Raw genomic sequence first — 20,116 nt, forward strand, 5'->3', positions numbered from 1 at the left:
CCGTTTGACGCGCATGATAGCCCGTTGGAAAGATCTCTCCGAGGACTACGACGGAAAAGACGGTTTTTAGGCAGAAAAATCGTTGGCGGTAGATTTCCCAAAAGACGTCGTTTAGGGCCTCAAAACGGCTCCGGAAGTTTAGGACCCAAAAAACTGCTCAAAATAGTAAACTTTGCTATAATTAAGGAAACTGAAAAAACTGAAAGAAGCACTAGAGGGGATCCAAGTGGAATTAGCGGGTGGCCACCAATATCCACCTGGATCAAAACTTCAACACGCTTTCCTTGAGAACTGCCACGAGCTTTGCTACGGAATGACCCACATATCTTCTTACAGGAACTCTCATATCTTTCCTCAGCAAAATCCACGAACTGGCTTTGGTTTTGGTGGAGGATTCACGCCAACAAATAGTTGTTCTTACATGCGAACAGACACATCTTTTTGAGTGAGATGACTTGACCATCTAGAGGGCCGACTTGGTATTATGGAGGTTAATTTGACTCTTTTTTACTAAACAAAAAAAATCCTTTTTCTTACATAGAGTCCAAATGGACTTTGACTCAAATTTAATTCTTTGACTTAATCAAAACCTAGAAGCATGAAGAACATGCTTGACCTAGACTTGAGCATGAAACCCATGCTTAAATAAAATTTATTTTCTTCTCTTACATGAAATATAAATTGTATAAGTACAAAGATAAATATGAAGACGAAACCAAGTTACTTCTCCAACAATCATCACATCACCTCTTATCTCTCTTAGAGGCAGCCGCACATGTAACAAAAGGAGGATGAGTTGACTGAATGTTGAACGAGTTTATCGATTGTTTGACAGAGCCATTTGATTGGGTGTTAACCACAGAATTAGGCTACAGTTGACCGCAGACTTACGCCGCAATTGACCACAACTTGACCACAGAAATAGGCCACAATTGACCGCAGTTTGACTGCAGAATCAAGCCACAGTTGACCGCAGTTTGAATGCAAAATTAAGTTGCAGTTGAGAGCAGGATTTGACCGCAGTCTGATTGCAAGGCTGAGTTGAATGCAGACCTGATTTTGACCAGACCGAAGTTTGACCAGAGTTGATTAATTTGACTAGTTTTGACCAAGACTATCTTGTTGTTGATTTTCGCCAAGTTTCACTGGTATTTTGACTTGGATATTGACTCAGATTTCTAGACAAATTGGGTTTGTAAACCTTGTTGAAGAATAATTTCTCCTAGAAGAAAAGTTTCTAGGTTTTCTCCCAGGTTTGGGTTTCCCAGGGTAAAATTAATGTCTCTATTGTGCATGGTTGTCTTTCTCTGATCTTTATTGTTTCTGCTGCATTTACAGTTGATATTTTCTGAAGTGCAATTACTCAATGACATCAATGGCATAAGAATACTATGTGGAAATCATTAGTTAGTAATTATCTAGCAGAAATTTGTATTCTACCGTGAATCCCATAGAAAATTCAACATGCTATCAGAGCTTTGTTGAAAGAGCAGCCATTGAAGTCCACCTAAGAGACAAGTGTTCAACAGCTTGACTAGATTGTGATTTCTTGTCAATTGGTTCCAAGTCTCAGAATGGAAGACAGTGTTACAAATCTTCAAAAGGAAGTTCCTCGAGAGCCAGAGGGAGCTGAGGAGAAAGCCTCCCTCACCTACTTTTACATAAAGTGAGAAGACAACCTATCATACACCTATATTAAAATATGTGCTTTTAATGTTGATGTATTCATCTTGGAGTCTTTACGCTTGTTTGGTACAAAAGTTGGAAGACTTAGGGTTTGTAAACCCTAGGAAAGACTTGGAGGTTACTGTTATAAAATCAGAAAGGCAGAAAGATTTTCTTATATAGGTAATTACTCATGATTTTTTATCTTTATGTTCTTCATTTATCTTTTAGTTCATCAAGCAATTACCAAAACAATAGCACAAGGACAACATATGTAGGCAGACAGTCAGGGCAAAACCCCTCTCTAGGGGAAAACCCAATCAACAATTCATCCTTCAATAGTTCTCGAGATAATCCAAGACTCCTGACCTAGGCAAAGACTTCCTCCACATCAAGTCAACCCTTAATCCTTCTTGCAGATGATAACCCTTCAATAGCAAATTCGACCTAATTGCATCATCTTGCAGTAGCAAGTTCGACCCAGCGACAGGCAGCAGCAGCAACTTCGACTAGACAAAGAAAAACTTTGATCTCCCTAGATACTCCACTTGAGTGAGAGACAGACAGCCCAAATTTTCGATCATGATGTCTTCTTCCTTCCTTCAAAATTTTGCGCTCTTTTCCAACCTCTTTCCAACTCTTCTTCAACTTCGCACATCCCAGCTTCTTCAATCTGGATATCGAACTTATAAGAGAGAGAATGAATTGCTCCAAATGAATACGAACCGCCTTGTATATATAACCTTCTAGCGAGGTCAAATTGTCTTTCTTGAAGCCGACTTGATCTCTTTGAGGCCGACTTGGTGTGGAGGGGACAAATAATATATTTGACTCAATATTAATTCTTTTTACACAATTCAAAAGCCAAGAAGGGTCTCTTTTAATGGAAAATGACTTTAATGACTCAGAATAAATCCTAGAAGTCCTCAATGGGTACTTTGACCTAAAACAAGATTACCCAAGCATGAAACTCATGCGTTAATAAGTCATAATAATAATAATATTTTCTTCATTATTTTGATAAATACATCCTCAATGGGTACTTTGAACTAAAACAAGATGACCCAAGCATGAAACTCATGTGTTAATAAGTCATAATAATAATATTTTCTTCATTAGTTTGATAAATACATTTCATTGTGACTCAAATACATTTATGAAGACCAAACCTAGTTACATATTTCAACACTCCCTCTTAACTAGGGAGGTATTCATAATAACAGATACAAGTACAAGGAAGATCTCAAACCATGTGAACTATGAAGAGTTTAGGCACCGCAATGCCTTGGACTAGATTCCTGACCAAGGCAATCTATCCAAGGTCCTTCAACAGTTTAGGCACTCACAATGCCATGGGCTAGATTCCTAACCAGGGCAATCTATCTAGGTGGGACTAAGATGGTCTAAAGCTTCCATCCTTTCTAGGTACCATTAGGCTTACTTACTAACCATCAACCCAGGGATCTAAGTGTGTATCTGAGGTTAGAGCTCCATGACCAATGCCACCCTCCCTACATCGGGAACTAGACATCAACACATAGTGCAGCCAGAAGTCCTCCCAAACAATGTGACTTACACACAAAGCCTCAACACTTCCAATTATTCCAATCAGTAACAAATCCTTCCCGATCAAACAGATCCGTAACAAATCTCTCTCCTGCAACTAACATGTTGTCAAACCTCTGAGAGATTTCCCTTTACAAACACAACCCCAATCATTAACAAATTTTCAAATGTACGTAAGTAAACACAAACCTCTGATGTCTTCTAGACAACTTGATGTTGCTTCTCAATAGTAGGACTTTCCAATGAATCTTGACAGAAAATTCCTAAATCATGCATCTTCCTTTCCTACTTCATATGTAGTAACATATTTTACAAACAAAACTTGCTTTCTTTATTTCAGCAACTCCTCAAAATGCATTCTCCAATTTTCTTCTTTCAAGGTGTCCATCATGACTATAATATGTTCTCTCTCTTAACTAGGGAGATTCTTTCTATCCAAGCTCCCTCTTAACTTAGGGAGATTCTTTTCATCCAAGCTCCCTCTTAACTTAGGGGGCTCAACTTATTTTCTACGACATCAGAGAATCTTTCATGGCTTCCATCCTTCTCATCAGAATTATAATGACCATTATAACTTTCTTCATGGCTTCCATCCTTCTCATCATATCAGCTTTCTTACGAACATATTTGCCATCTTGAAGGTTATGTACTTGCACAAATTAGATAGCAAGTGCAACCAAATCTATGGAAACATGAGGTTAACTATTTCAAAATCATACAATAATGGAAGCATTAGACTTTATACATCAAATACCTAAACTTAGTTAGGTTCACAAACAACAAGAAACACATACTTTTATACTTCAACTATATGTTAGGTTTTTTGTCATAAACCCTAGATTTCATCATCAAGACTTCGAGCACCTCAAACAAGAGAACAACCATTATTATATCTACGGCTTCAATATTTCTTCCAAAGGTATAACATACCCTACTACAAAATATTGCAAATCCTAGAAGCAATTCAAACAAATATAGTTCTACAATGCATCTAACAACTTTAGAAGTCATATGTTAGACTTCCAGTAGGATTTAGTGCAAGATCCTAGATTTCACACATGAGCCTTTAAGCTCCAAAAATCAAAACCAATCACAACTCAGATTCAGATTTCAACAATCTTTCATAAGTCTCAGATTATCACACTAGTCATCACATATTAGAGAATTGGACTTCTACTAAGGTTTAGTTACAAAACCCTATAATTCACAAATACTATCATCCTAGAGTATCAAACATTGACTACGACTTAATTCCAAACTCTAGGAAATATGACCATCAATAATTAGGTCAACACATATATCTAGGACTCCATCATCATGCACAAGCATATCATAACATGTGTTAGTCAAACCCAATGACACAAATATCAATATATTAAAGTTAAGACATATAACAAACTTGATCAGACTAGGGTTTTGATCGGACAAACACACATATACCTAGGATTTCATTTCTAGGACATTATCTAAAATAAGGGTCTTGCTTATACACCCTACCAAACCCTAATGATCTAGGGTTTCAATACATGACACAACAAAACCTAATTTATCAATACTTCAAAGGTTTGGGATTTCAGACATCACCAGTCAACCTTAACAAGTTAGGGTTTTTCATAACCATACTAAAACCCCAAACATGATATCATCAAGGCATCAAACATTTTGTTTAGACTTCATCAATAACCCTAAGTAGGTTAGGGTTTCGCACATTATCATTGACATATCCTTAAGTTAGGGTTTTTCATAAAGAACCTTTCTAGGGTTCCACAAGAGTAATCAAAGATATGAGGGTAGATTTATCTAATGATAAATCACCCGATCAAGAATCTTTATGATTCAAGAGAGCTAGACACAAAATGTTAGTAATAGTTTATCAAGAATGAATATCATGAAGAGAGGAAAAACTTATAGTTTAAGACATGCCTTTGTTTCTTAACAAACCTTGTAATTCCAATGTTTTGTCTTGTGAAGCCTTCTTTCATGTTCCTTGAGGATTCAGCAAGCTTCTCCTAAACAAGGAAAAAATATGAATAGAAATGTGATTAGTATTTAATGTAAGAAAAACTAGATAAGGAAAACTAGAAATGAAAAGGTAATAAGATACTTATCTTTGGAGGTTGGTGAGGACTCCCTCCAAGCTTGAGGGATACCTATAACCTTACAAAAAAAATGTTTTTCCAAAATATGTTAAACCTACAAATACTAGGAATCAAACAATGAAATAACTAAGGCTTAGATCAAAGGACTTTAATAGTGTAAGCCCCTTATATCCAGTTCTTCGGGTTTATTCTTCTTTGGAGATCCTTCTTCAGCAACATTGGCTTGGTCTTTGTTTCTTTTCTTGTTCTTTGGATTGTCAGGGTAGTCACTTCTATAGTGGCCCATTTTGTGACATTGGTAGCATTCTATTTTGGACATATCGACCTTCCTTCTTAGCCCTTTTGACTTCTTGAAGTTTCCTTTCTTGTGAGAAGCGGAGTATGCATTTGAAACATTTTCTTCTTCATTGTTGGATACTAATGAGATTCTCATTTCTTCTTGGCTGCAACCATTCCATAATTGCTCGAAGGTAGGAGCTTATTTCCAGCTATTGAGACCTGAAGCAAAAGAACTCCAAGTAGCTGGCAATCCCAATAATGCAGTGATTACTAACTCTTTTTCTAGTACAACTTTATCTATGGCTTGAAGTTCATCTCTAATTCTAGATATCCTTACAAAGAAGGAAGCCACAGTGTCATCCTTTGTCATTTTTGTAGTCCTTAATTCATTCTTCAAACTTGCTACTTCACTGATGTTCTTGATCGTGAACTATTTTGAAAAGGATTCATACGTTTCTTAAGCATGGTCTATATTGGAAATGTATGGGACAAGATTGTCCTTTATGCTTTCTACCATCAGTGTCATAGCCAATATTTCTGACTCTCTAAACTTCAGTTTATTAGCATCACTAAATTCTTTGGTAGTTTTCCTCACCTTTCCTCTGACCAAATCCAATATCTTGTTATTTTCAAGAATGAGATCAATTCTCTTCTTCCATGCCCTGTAATATGATGCTCCTTCCAATTTTTTCTCACTCTTTATTGTGTTAGACATTGTCCTTGAAGATAGTGAGCTTCTTCCCTTATAAGAGCTCCTTATATGATCCCTTGTTCAATCCTTTAGACTCCTTTTAGTAGATTCTCAAAACTGCCTTTTTCCTTCTTCACCTTAGCTCTGATACCATGTTAGAAAATCAGAAAGGCAAAAGAATTTTCTTATATAGATAATTACTTGTGATTCTTTTATCTTTTAGTTCATCAAGCAATTACCAAAACAATAGCACAAGGACAACAGATGTAGGCAGACAGCCAGGGCAAAACCCCTATCTAGGGGAAAACCCAATCAACAATTCTTCCTTCAATAGTTTCTCGAGATAATCCAAGACTCTTGACCTAGACAAAGACTTCCTCCACACCAAATCAAACCTTAATCCTTCTTGCAGATGATAACCCTTCAATATCAAATTTGACCTAGCAGCATCATCTTGTAGAAGCAACTTCGAACCAACAACAGGGAACTGCAGCAACTTCGACTAGACAAAGAAAAACTTTGATCTCCCTAGATACTCCACTTGAGTGAGAGATAGATGGCCCAAAATTTCGATCTTGATGTCTTCTTCCTTCCTTCAAAATTTCGCACTCTTTTCCAACCTCTTTCCAGCTCTTCTTCAACTTTGCACTTCCCAGCTTCTTCCTTCTAGATATTGAACTTATGAGAGAGAGAATGAATTACTCCAAATGAATTCGAACTGCCTTGTATATATAGCCTTCCAATGAGGTCGAATTGTCTTTCTTGAAGTCAACATGATCTCTTTGAGGACGACTTGGTGTGGACGGGACAAATAATATATTTCACTCAATATTTGTTCTTTTTACATGATTCAAAAGCCCAAGAAGGGTCTCTTTTAATGTACAATGACTCTAATGACTCAAAATAAATACTAGAAGTCTTCAATGGGGACTTTGACCTAAAACATAACGACCCAAGCGTGAAACCCGTGCTTTAATAAGTCATAATAATAATAATAATAATATCTTTTTCATTCTTTTGATAAATATATTTCATTGTGACTCAAATACATTTATGAAGACCGAACCTAGTTACATATTTCAACAGTTACGACTTGTATTGAAGTCTCGAATGAGAAAGTCCTAGGGTTTGTGAGATGAAATCTTAAAGCAAGACTTGGAGTGTTGGATGCAAGTGGAGTTTGTGTGATGCATACTTGGTTTATCTCCTTGATAGCATGTGGAATGACTTGGTGTTGATGCTAGCTTGTTGTTGAGCATTTAGTGTGGCTGTTGGGTGTGGAGCATGATTATTTAGAGGTCTTTGTTTCAACCGGATGTATACCCCAGGAAGTTTGTACACCCCTCTACGCGGGGGGGTGCGGGGGCGGGGGGGGGACTTGTCCCCCCTACGGGGGTTCAGGGGGGCCGATCCCCCCGGCTAGGGGGTTTGGGGGCCAGCGGTCCCTTGACGGGGGTTTCAGGGCCAATGCCCCCAAAGCCAAAAACAAATGTAAAATTGCCTTGTAAAAGTATAGTAATTTCTAGTCAATCTAGGCCGTTCATTAGGCGGATGATATGACGGTAGAACTTATGTTTAGTTTATGGTTTTTTGCCCTAGAAGGCAACCCCTCTCTTTGTATGAGGGCATTGTATTGAGGCTGAATAATAGATGTGTATTCTCCAAGCGAGAAACAGAGAGGCGAGACTGTGAGAGAAAACAGAGGATATTACAGCGGATCTGTTGTAGGATGTGTCTCTTCATTTTGCTGGATAATAAAAGGGAAGGACTGGCTGTTCGAGGTGGACGTAGCCCAAACTGGGTGAACCACGTATATTTGTGTCTCTCTGGTTTTATGTGTTTTCTGTGTTTATATTTCTGCTATATTCTATGTGTTCCATTGCTCTGTAATATATAATTTTCTAACAGTGGCTAGATAGCTTGATGAATCCACAGGATGAAGAAACCCTAGCCCTCACAGTTCATGTAAAAAAAATGGAAGGAAAGTAGCATGCATCAGCAGCTGATGTCGAGGGTGAGGATGAGCATCCACCTCAGAAGAAGACAAAGGAAACTAAGCTTGATGAAATCGCAGATGGGCTTCATTGAGTTCTGCAAGGAGGCAAGGATCAAGAGGGAGTTGACAATTCCCTACAACCCTCAACGTTTTATTTCTTAATTAAGAGATAAGTACTTCATATTTTTTCTCCCTTGATCAGTATCATTATTTTTAGTTTTTGGTCAGCCTCTTGTCCTTGTATTTTGCTTGGTTATGATTTTTCTTCCATGGCCTCCTCAATTGAGGGAAGAATGGGTACATTGTTGTGACTATCAATGCAATGATTCATGCAGCAACTTGCAACATTAAGAGTGTTATGGCAAGGGGGTTCTCCCAGAAGAGGGAGTGGACTACAAGGATATTTTTGCTACATGTCGCCAAATGCTTAGGTTCTTGTATGGCCTAATAGCTCGAGCATAGACTTAGCAAGAGTGATTGATGTTCAAGAGGGAGGATTGTACATCCAAGACCATGCCAAATGACCGGAAGAGCTTCTAGTTCCAAGCGATCAGACAGTCAGGAAGAATGGAAGAAGCAACCTTCCAAGAGGATGTCATGGGTTGAGAATGTCAAACAAGATGCTTAGAGACAAGAGGACTCTAGAAGTTGTATGCCTTCTATGAGGGGACCATGTCAGACATAAGAGTATGCTTCGGTGACAGAGAGAGAACCAATGGCAAAAGGACTTGCTTACGAGACAAAGGGAGTAGCCTGGATTACCACAGATGGATTTGCTTTAGTGCCAAAGGGAGCTAGCCTCGAATTTTGAGAAGAAGGATCTTGGCCTGATGCATTATTTCTTGGGATTAGAGGTGTAGAGACTTGATGAGATATTCCTTGAACAGGAGAAGTACATTGTCCAGATTTTTTAGGAGATTCAATATGATGGACTGCAAGTCCACGGCTACACCTATGTTGACCAATCTGAGGAAGCTAAGTGATTATGCTTCATATTCAAATTTGGTGAATTCCATGACATAAGGCAGTTGATTAGATCCTTGATGTACCTGGTTAACCCCAAGCCTAATATTTGCTTTGCAATAAGTAGCCTAATCCAATTTATGGTTGAGTCAAGGCATGTACATTGGACTGCAATGAAGCATCTATTGAGGTACTTGCACGATATAGTTGCATATTTTATGAGATATGCCTCAAGTGGTGAAGTGAGGCTGCATGGATATACAGATTCATATTGAGCAGGGAGTGCAAAGGAGAAAAAGAGCACCTTGGGTGTGTTGTTTCAGCTTGGGAGCATCTATGATATCCTGGTTTAGCATGAACTAGACTTTTGTTGCACTAAAGACAATAGAGGCAGAGTATATCGCAATTAGTGTCGCAAGTCTGAAGCAGTATGGCTTCAGAAGCTTCTTGCAAGACTATTTGATTAGGATTCAGTTTTCTTCATCCAAGACATGGTGAAGAGAGGAGCAATAGAGCTCCAATACATATCCACAGATGAGAAAATTACTGACATTCTCACCAAACCTCTATCTAGAGTAAAGTCTATATACTTCAGAGACAAGCTTGGTGTGATGCAAGATGTTTCCCTTATTGAGAGGGAGGGTTGATGTCTTTGCAAGATCAAGCAAACCATCTCTAGACATGTCAGAAGGACTTTGCTAGGTCATACTAATTTGACCAGGGGAGATGGATACACTCGCTTGAGATACCAAAAGGACTTGGCTAGGTCATGTTGATTTGACCACGGGTGAATGGCCCAAGGCAATTTCAAGATTAGAGTCTAAACAGATCTTCTCCTGAGAATCCAAAACGACTTGGTTGGGTCATGTTGATTTGACCAGAGGAGAGATGAAATTCATATGAGAAGCCATATAGGACTTTAGTTGGGCCATGCTAATTTGGATAGGGGTGAATGGTCCAAGGGCAGATCTTCTCTTGAGAAGCCAAAAGGATTTGGTTGGGTCAGGCTTATTTGACCAGAGGAGATAAATGATCCTCTCCTGAGAAACCATGAAGGACTTTGGCTGGGTCATGTTGATTTGACCAGAGGAGATTGATACATTTACCTGAAAATCCATAATGGAGTTTGGTTGGGCCATGCTAATTTGGCTAGGGGTAAATGGCCTAGGAGTCACATTGCATACTCCAAGATGGAGTGATATATAGACATTCATCAACATAGCAAGCTCATGAACTTTTTTGCAGAGGAGAAATTTTAGCTAAGGGGAAATCTATTGTAGCCAAGGAGAATAACTCCCTCGCTAAGAGGGAGTATTGATTTTTTGTGTAGCAGTGGGAGGCATTCCCGCATGCCAAGAGGTCTCTTAAGTCGGCCCAGAGGTCTCCCTCGCTAAGTGACCTTGCTTATGGTAAACAAAGCACTTTATATTGTTCATTTAATGCCCTAAATTACAATTAAATCAAACAATTCCAAAAAAAAATATACCCAGATTTTGTAATTTACTTGAACATTCAATTTAACCAAAATTTAACAATTTAAATGTAGAAAAATACCTAGATATCTATTTGAAGGCGTTTCTGGTCTTTGTTGCTCCCGCTCCTACTACCAAACCGACCATTTCCTCCTATCCTATCTAGGATCAACCTATCTGGTTCCCAGATCCAGAAGACTTCGTAATTGAGCTCTTCTGGCCCCCATGCCCCAAACTCCAAGAACAATTACTCAAATTATCAAGTTTCTCTCCACAATTTCACTCTAACTATTACTTCTTTGTATATCCTCCTTTGTCTTTGCTTCCCGGAAAGACCAAGAAAATCCCCCTCCTTTTTTCTTCTCAGCCATCTTCGATCTCCTTATAACACCAATTCTTCCACCGCCTTCCCTTCCATTGTCTCAGTGTCCCGATTAATAAAATGGTTTTTTGGTTCTCTGTCAGTCACAAGTGGAGTGAATCCCAGCTTCCACAATGCTCTTTCATTTTTTTAGAGGCAGTCACATTTATAAGGTTATGAGTATGGCTAAATGTTTATTTCATTTAAGTTACGAAGAGTTTTAAGAAATTCAACTTTATTTATATTAAATTTTATTAAAACTCCATACTTTATATTAAATTTTATTACTATTTATTGCTTTATATTACATTTATACTTTATTAAGGTTCATTAATTTATTTCAAATCTTCTAAATTTATAAATTTAATTATTAGAGTTATTTGGGTTTTAATTACTCAATCTTTTAAGGATTTCTGTAACATACCTCCCTTGCCCAAGTAAGATTTCTCCCTTCTGCTGTCAAACTTCCAACCCTAGGAAATAGTGCATTCGTCCCAAATCCTTCATATCGAATTTTGTGACTAGATTCTTCTTGCAGTCCCCAATGAGTCTGGATGATCCGGTCAAAAGGAGATCATCCACATATAATACTAAGATTAGAGGCTCGTTCTCTACAACCAAATAGTAGAGATTCGGATTCGCGTCACTCTTAACAAACCCCATCTTCTGCAAGTAGCCATCTATTCGGCCATACCACGCTCTCGATGCCTGTTTCAGCCCATATAAGGCTTTCTTCAATCTACATACATGAGACTTCTTCTCATCAGTCTCAAAGCCCTTTGGTTGTTCAATGTATACCTCCTCTTCTATTACCCCATTCAGAAATGTCGTTTTGACATCCATCTGATGGATCTCCCATCCCATCTGGGCTGCAAGAGATATCACGGTCCTAATAGATGTATACATGGCTACCCTGGCAAAGGTCTCCTTATAGTCAATCCCTTCTTTTTGAGCATATCCCTTAGCCACAAACCTGGCCTTGTATTTCTCAACACTGTCATCTGCAACATATTTGATCTTGTAGATCCATCTTGAAACTACCACTGATCTGTCTTGAGGTTTTGGCACCACTTCCCAGACATCGTTTACCATTATGGAGTTGTATTCATCTACCATCGCATCTAGCCAAACCTGATGTTGAGTTGCCTCCATGAAACTGGCAGGCTCTCCATCTTGAGCTACTAATGCCCGATATCTATATTGTTGTTTTCGCTCCCTCTTATTGTTTCTTGGCGCGCCGATGAAGTCCTCTACATCTCGCAGAATCTGATGGAGTTCCCTGCTAGTTCTTCCTCTGCCAGCAGGTGCTTATGTTCGCTCCTCCTCCTCATCCTGAGAATCTTCTTGTCCCAAGGAAGAATTCTTTACTTCTGTTGGTTGAAGAGTTTTAACCAACGGCTCCTCTTTCAACTGCTCCTCGAAAGGCATCTCGTGAGATCTTCTGAAAGCCTTGTCCTCCATGAACTTTACATCTCGTCGTATTACTACCTTCCTGCTCCCGAGAAGATAGATTTTGTATGCCTTGGCGTTCTCGCTATATCCTACCAGATATCCCTTTTTCGCAATCTGATCCAGCTTCTTCCTCTTTTCTTCGGGTATGCGACAATATGCTAGACTCCCAAATATCCTGAAACGACTGACTTCAGGGGTCTTCCCTATGAAGACTTTCTCTGGAGTAATCTTGCCCACTACCCGATGAGGAGCCCTGTTCTGAACATAGACTGTTGTGTTGCATGCTTCTGCCCGCAGGAATTTTGGTATATCCTGATCATACATCATGGCCCTAGTTGCTTATACAATAGTCCTGTTTTTTCTTTCTGCTACCCCATTTTGCTCCGGATTATATGGAGTTTTCCACTCCCTTCTGATGCCCTCCTTAGCGCAAAAAACAGTGAAGTCCTTATTGACATATTGTCCATCGTTATCTGAGCGCAAAACTTTTATTTTCTTCCCAGTCAGATTCTCCACCGGAGCCTTGAACTCCTTGAATCGATAGAAAACCTCATCCTTGGTTTTAAGAAAATAAATCCAAGTTTTCCTTGAGTGGTCATCAATGAGGGTAAGGAAATACTCGGCACCACTAAGTGCTTTGATGGACATAGGTCCGCAGATATCAGAGTGTATCAATCCTAGTACTCTCTTGGCCCTGTATTTGCTCCTAGGGAATGTTGCCTTGGCATACTTTCCTAGACCACATCCCCTGCATACATCATCTCGTTCCGAACTCAGATCTGGAACTCTTATTACAGTGCTCCTGAGAATTCTCAGAGCTCCATGGTGCAAGTGACCCATTCTTCTGTGCCATAGTTCATTCAAGTCCTTGTCTCCATGACTATCTATTAGTGCCATTGGTGATTCTAGTTGCAACCTATACAATCGATTACTTTTGATCCCGATCTGCACTTTCTTTTTCCAGCTCAGGTGTTTGGCGTATACCTTCTCCTTGATGAAGTAGACGTCATATCCCTTGCCTTGTAGTTGCGACACGGAAAGTAAGTTCATCCCCAATCCTGGTACATGCAGCACATTTGTAGCATGGAACCGTTCTCCCGATTCTGTTTGAAAAACTATGGTACCCTTCCCTACTGGAGTACACTTTGTCTTGTTCCCCATGGTGATTTGAAAGTTCATCTTCTCTTTTCGATATTCTAAGAAACACTCCCTGATTCCCGTCATATGCCACGAAGCTCCATTGTCTATATACCATAATTCTGATGATGCAGCACTAGTCATAGATGCCACTTCTTTTTCCAGCCTGGAAGCCAACATAGAGAAATCGAGATCTTTTTCTCTTGTGCAATCTTCTAAAAATCTGTGTGAGTCCCCTGATGTGGATACCTCTGCATCGTGGTCTCAACCCATAACTGATTTTCCCTTTCTGTCTCTAATTACTCGCTCTAATACCATGTGAAAATTCTATCACTGCAGCAACTGATTTATGTTTCCTACTTATTCCACAATAAGTTATTTATGAAATTACTTCAATAAACATTAAAATAAATATTGTTGCAGATATCACACCGTAATACAGAAACAAACATATGCACAAGTATTAACACATTAACACAGATATTTTGGACAACAGTCCCCAGAAAAACCCAATGTGGGAAAACCGGTGCAGCAAGGGAGGATTTTATTATTCAGCAATTCTTCAATACAACAGGGTGCCAAACTAGCTTACCCACAGAGAAATAATTATCCAGCACTTCCCCCAATCCCAGTGTCAGCCCGGCTGACCTCTGTGTGGCTCTCAAACCCTCTGTGTCAACACCTTCTTGACTACGTCAGCCCTGGGCCTCTCTGCATCACCCACACAGACCCAGCTAGTGACTATGCAGTCTTCTATTGCCTCTGCGTCTGCCTCTCTTGCCTCAGCATTGATCTCCAATGGTTGATCCCACCTCTCTGCTCTGTACTTGTTGCCTCCTAACTGCTCAACAGACCACTGGTTCAATTTCTCAGCTATCCCTGCTCCAGAAATTGAATTGACTGGTCTCCCTCAGTGTGTTCTCCAAGTGACCCTCAAGCCTCATCTTATACTTTTCTCGTTGACAAATCAATGGTCGAGATTAAGTCCCTAATCAACGGCTAAGATTAGATCTGGCTTGATCCATGACTTTTGGACCCTTCTAACACAGTTTTATATTAATTCACATTAATATTTTATTTTCCCTAAGTTTATACTTAGGGACTCCATTAAAAATATTAATTGTTTTAATATCTCTCAAATTGTTTAGAATCTACCGAAACCCTTTCTGGGTGTTGGAGACCTCATGTGCCTTAGCCTCTCCACCAATTTTCGTGGCTAGAGCACATCCGATACTACCCCAAATCAACAAAAAAATTACCTTTATTTATATTTTGATTTTTTCATTTGGTTGGCCCACTTCTAATTCTCCCCTAGGCCAACCTAATATTCAAACCTATGGTCCTCAGCCTAATATTCAAGCCTATGGTCCTATTATTGCTATGCATTTCATGGTAATGTTAAATTCTTAAAGTAAAAGTGACATTCTCCTTAATCTTTCATTTCCATCCTTTTACTTAAATTTTTAACATTACCATGAAATGACTCAAGATGTTTGAGAGTGGTTCCAACCTCATTGGATTTCATACAGAGAGTAGAATTTTATATTTCACTCAAAATCTAGCGGACTTTAACAATTTTTCAAGATATCAAGACTGCGGGAATTACAACATTTCCATTGGATTTTGTCATGTACGAGGGTAAGGAACTAGTATTTAATAAAAAGCATCAATCCCTCTATGTACTTCGATGTTAGTGGCATTGGTTGTCGAACTCCTCTATCATGACTCTACTAAAAATGCACCCATCACTCAAACAAAATTTTGACTTGAAATGCTACGGTTTTTCTATCTTATTTTAATGCTTAGACGGTTATATTAATGACGAAGATACCAACATAGGCAATGATTGCAGACTTGGATGCTACTCATTCTTCAAATGAGGATGAGGATGATCAAGATGATGATTTTAATGATGACATTGACAATTAGCACTTGTAGGTTGTAGTTGTAGTATTGTAGACTATAGTATCATACTATCATGTTATTTTGGACTATAAAGGCCTTTTAGAGCCTGCTTCTTGATGTTTTTTGGTTCAGCGATGTTTTGCACTAAGTGCTATTTTGGTTATATGCACTATTACTTGCTATATAAATGAGAACTTTTGCATATTTGTGTATAAATGGTTTGGATTCATATGGATGCACATGAATATATATGTTTTCCTTTAGAATATGAATATTTTATGTGTTTTTGGTAAACTGGTTTTTTTCCCGGTTCTGACCGGTTCCCGATCCACAAGGTTTTCCGGTTCGATCATCAGTTTGGTTCTGATAACATTGCAGTCAAGATTAAATCTAATCTTGAGTTGAGATCAATGGTCCAAAATTCAACTCAAATCACTAGTACCCAAACTTAGGCACTTTATTAAATTAAACTCACTTTATAAAAATACATTCACTTTATTAATTAATTAATAGTTAACTCCCAAGTCTAAGAGTCATTTAATGACGATTCCCGCAACTTGGACACTTTGCTTTTGCGGAAACACTTGTTAGAGCCACAATCATCAACAACATTGTAGGCTTTGATAGACACCAAGTTGAAGAGGATTATGTGTTTCATCCACAAATACATAAACCTACTAAATTAGTTCGTCACACACCAATGCAATTACTTCATTGTACAATCATCAACATCCAAAGACATGGGATAAAAGTTTCACAAATATTCAACATTCACATAAAGATGTGATTCATGGATCAACAAACCTTTCCCCCTTTTGTTTGTCTTGGATTTATGTTGCAAACCCCATTCAACTTGATTTGTCCAGTCATTAGAATATGTAGCAAGGATCATTAATATGAGCTATATAAAGTCCTCAAGCATATTGATTAGGTATATTCATGTATAACTATGAAAGGCCTTACAAGAGTGTCAACAAAGATACAAATCTAGGCATGATCAACATATAAAGATCATACTTTCAAACTAGCTTCTTTGGTATGGCTACACTTATCCAAAGAAGGATTTAAAGGCGCACACAACAAGCGTAAGCCCATTAAATATGGATTGTTAAAGATTTTGAAATAAGAGGGTACAAATTTATTTCAACTTGAATTGTCACCTCATATGGGTATTATTCAATGGTGAATATTGATTTATTGAGATTATCTAAACCCTTGATGCTAGAATTTGATCAAAGCACAAATCCCGTTATACCCACTAGGTTGCCATGGATGAGTTAATTCTAAACAAGCAAGCAATGCTAAAATGTAGATTGACTTCTAGGCAGTAAGATTCAAAGGGATTGCAAGGTACTCTAAAATTGTATAGCGTTGGCAAGAAGGAAGAGTTACTCCAAGCAATGAAGTGGCATAGTGCACAGCAAGATCAACAATTATTTCCAGTCTTGCAAATAAATGAAATTGATGGTAACCATTAGCCTCCTAGTGGGGACTTCCAATCTGTCAAAAAGACACTAAATTGTCCTTCGAAAATGGCTAGGTCACAAGAAGGGAAAGTTTGATCCCAAAGGGGTCAAGCAAGGCCATGTCAAGGGGAGCAATGAATAGAGGTACCTACAAAGCCTCAACCAATGAAGGAATCTAAATAAGCAAAGAAAAATCAATGAGCAAAAGGAAGGGTAATTACGAGTGGACGATGATGAAAGGTGGCAACGGACCATAGGCAATGACAATAGTTCAAATATAGGTAACATCAATGAAGCGTTAGTCATTGAGAACCACGAAGCTCCAATGGCCGACAAGAACAAAAACAAAGACCAACAAAGAAGATTTTGCATCCATCGTCAAAGCCAACAAAAGTATTCTCAACACCAACAGCAACAAAGTAGACAAGATCAAAAATATTGAAACAAACCTGCCAAAAATAACCAAGTCGACACCATCTAGAAAGGCGTCAACCACTACAGCAAGTTGAACCACATTGCAACCACCTCTTAAGGGCAATGCTATTGAAGGTGGCACAAAGGAGTAGTAAGAGATTCACTCAGTTAGCTCAAAACTCTTAGTTCAATTAGCCAATCCAAGATAGTTTGGCATTGTGTCCACTGCCAACATTCAAGTACGATGTAGTTGCACCACTCATCATTGGTTTTGTCCAATTGGAAAAGTAGGTTCTTCAAAGAGTGACAATTCAGTTGTGTAACGTCTTAATTGGGCTTCTCACTTTTGTAACTTGCTATATTGTTGTAACTATTATCATGTTAATAAACACTAGAGATTTCCATCCCCGTTAGGTTTTTCTTTGGTATTAATGAACAAACCTTGGGAAAATGGCCAAGTCCCAAGGCAAAATGTTTAAGCCCAAACAGTTCAAGCAAGGCCATGTCAAGGAGGAAAAGTTAAAACATGTAGAGGTGCCAATGAAGGTGCAATAGACAAGCAAAGGAAGATCAATTAGCCAAGGGAAGGACAATGAGCAATGGATAGCAGCAAAAGGTTGTGATGAACGCAAAGGCATCAAAGAAAATGAAGGTATAGTCAACAACAATAAACTTTAAAGGTATCATCAACAACAATGAAGGTATTGTCAACAACAATGAATGGTCAATGTTTGACATGGACGAAGGTCTGATCATTGACAAGGATGATAGCAAAGGCTAACGACAAGGATTTTACATCCTTCCTCAAAGAAAACAAAGACATTGTCAATGACAACAATGAAGCAATCAAGATCGATGACATCGAAACAAGCCCGCCATAGAGAACCTTGTCGAATTGTCTGCAAGGGAGTTGATTCTTATACCAAGTTGAATCATCCTATAATTGTTTCCCAAAGGAAGCCTTATTTAAGGTGGGATGAGTGATTAGGAAGATTCTCAATCAGCTCAGTTCTCTCATTTAAGTTACTCAATGCCAAACAGTTCAGCATCATTCCAATTGCCAACAATCAACTACAACGGAGTTTCACTACTTATCAATGGCTTTGCTCCAATAAAAATGTAGGCTCTTCAAAACACAACGATCCAATTGTAATTTCAGCATTGGAATGCCCTAATTGGGCTTGCCACCAATTTAACTCGCTATAATCTTATAATTATTTCCCTATTAATCAACAATGGATTTTCCATTCCCATCGGGGTTTTCTCTTCAAAAAAAAACCCGACTTCGTGCATTCATGTGATTGTTTTCCTTATTGTTGAAGTATAACAAATAATGAATAAATGTTGGATTTTGTATTTGCTAATTTCCCCTTTTATGGCCCACTACTGTTGAAGTATAACAAATAATGAATAAATGTTGGATTTTGTATTTGCTAATTTCCCCTTTTATGGCCCACTACGGTATAGGAGAAATTGGTGATTCCACCCTAGTTTGTATTGTTGGCTCCACAATAATATTCTATGGGATTGATCAGTATATTGCCTACATGGTATGAAACGAGCAGACATAAAGAAAAACATCTAGTCAATGGAGCAATTCTCATTATCCTTTATGCCACCCAAACCAAATAATATGTCTCAACAAGGGATGAAGCTAGGTACAACTTCTAGGCAATTTCGGCAGAACAGTGTCCCCTTGAACCTGCCACCTAAACCAGAGATGTTTGTGTTATGCATTGCAGCCCAAAACCTTGGGGCATATTTCTCAAAGCAACTTACGAAAAACTGTAGGACCAACAATGGTTCATCACCAAAATAGTACCATTTAAACTTTCCTTTTAGGCTGACCATTAAACAGAGTGTACATTAATGGGTCTGTGGCTGACATTGACAACAACCTCTAGATGTTATCATAGTTTATTGAATACAAAATTATATCCAAAAATATATCATTAAATATAGTTAGTATTCTGCTAGTGTATAAACTTTAAAGCACATGCATTCTGCATATAATTAAACAAATGTCAGCAAAAGCTCATATATTTTTCACAGTAACAGTAAATCCAAATCGACGAGACTTTCAATGACACAACTGTGCAGAAAGTACTATTGTAAATTTTTAGATCAAAAAACAAAACTATTTTTGACATTGTCTTGAACACATAGTTACACTTTCTTAGTATTCAGCAAGTGATTGCAAAAGAATAAGAAATGGAAAATGACTAAAAATTAGACAAAACAATGTGGATGATATCAATCAAACAACCAAAATTCATAATGAAAGATAACTAAGCAAATCACATCCAACCTTAAGTGTAGTTCTGACCACTCATCTACCTGGTAAGCTCGAACATGCAAAGTAAGGTGGTGGGCAATGCGTTTGTTTTGTTCTAAATCAGCTTGTATGCGTTCATTCAACTCTGCGGAAAGTTCACCCAGCCAATGTTCAACCTACATGGTATACTTGTACTATTAAAGATAATCCATGTGACATTATATGTGTTCATAATACATATGTAAATGTTTTTTCAACTTATGACGCATCACAAAATCATCAACAATTCATCTATGTAACCTACTGTAGACAATTTATAGTGACATCACCTACACACAAACAGAAAATCTGCATGTCAATATTCATGTACCTTGA

The 20,116-nt window shown here is 38.3% G+C and overlaps 1 protein-coding gene across 2 annotated transcripts in view; it reads right to left on the reverse strand.

The window, feature by feature from the left end:
- Positions 1-20,116, reverse strand: part of POLH (Y-family DNA polymerase H) — a 252,547-nt gene that overhangs the window by 100,479 nt on the left and 131,952 nt on the right. For both annotated transcript variants that reach the window (XM_089372685.1, XM_089372686.1), the window contains exon 9: positions 19,804-19,917. In XM_089372685.1, the coding sequence (XP_089228811.1) occupies positions 19,804-19,917 (114 nt within the window). The remainder of the gene's footprint in view (positions 1-19,803; positions 19,918-20,116) is intronic.

This window comes from Pinus tabuliformis, chromosome 8 (genome assembly GCF_031772625.1).
Source record: "Pinus tabuliformis cultivar Carrire ecotype Pingquan chromosome 8, CPIR1, whole genome shotgun sequence".
Lineage (NCBI taxonomy): Eukaryota > Viridiplantae > Streptophyta > Pinopsida > Pinales > Pinaceae > Pinus > Pinus tabuliformis.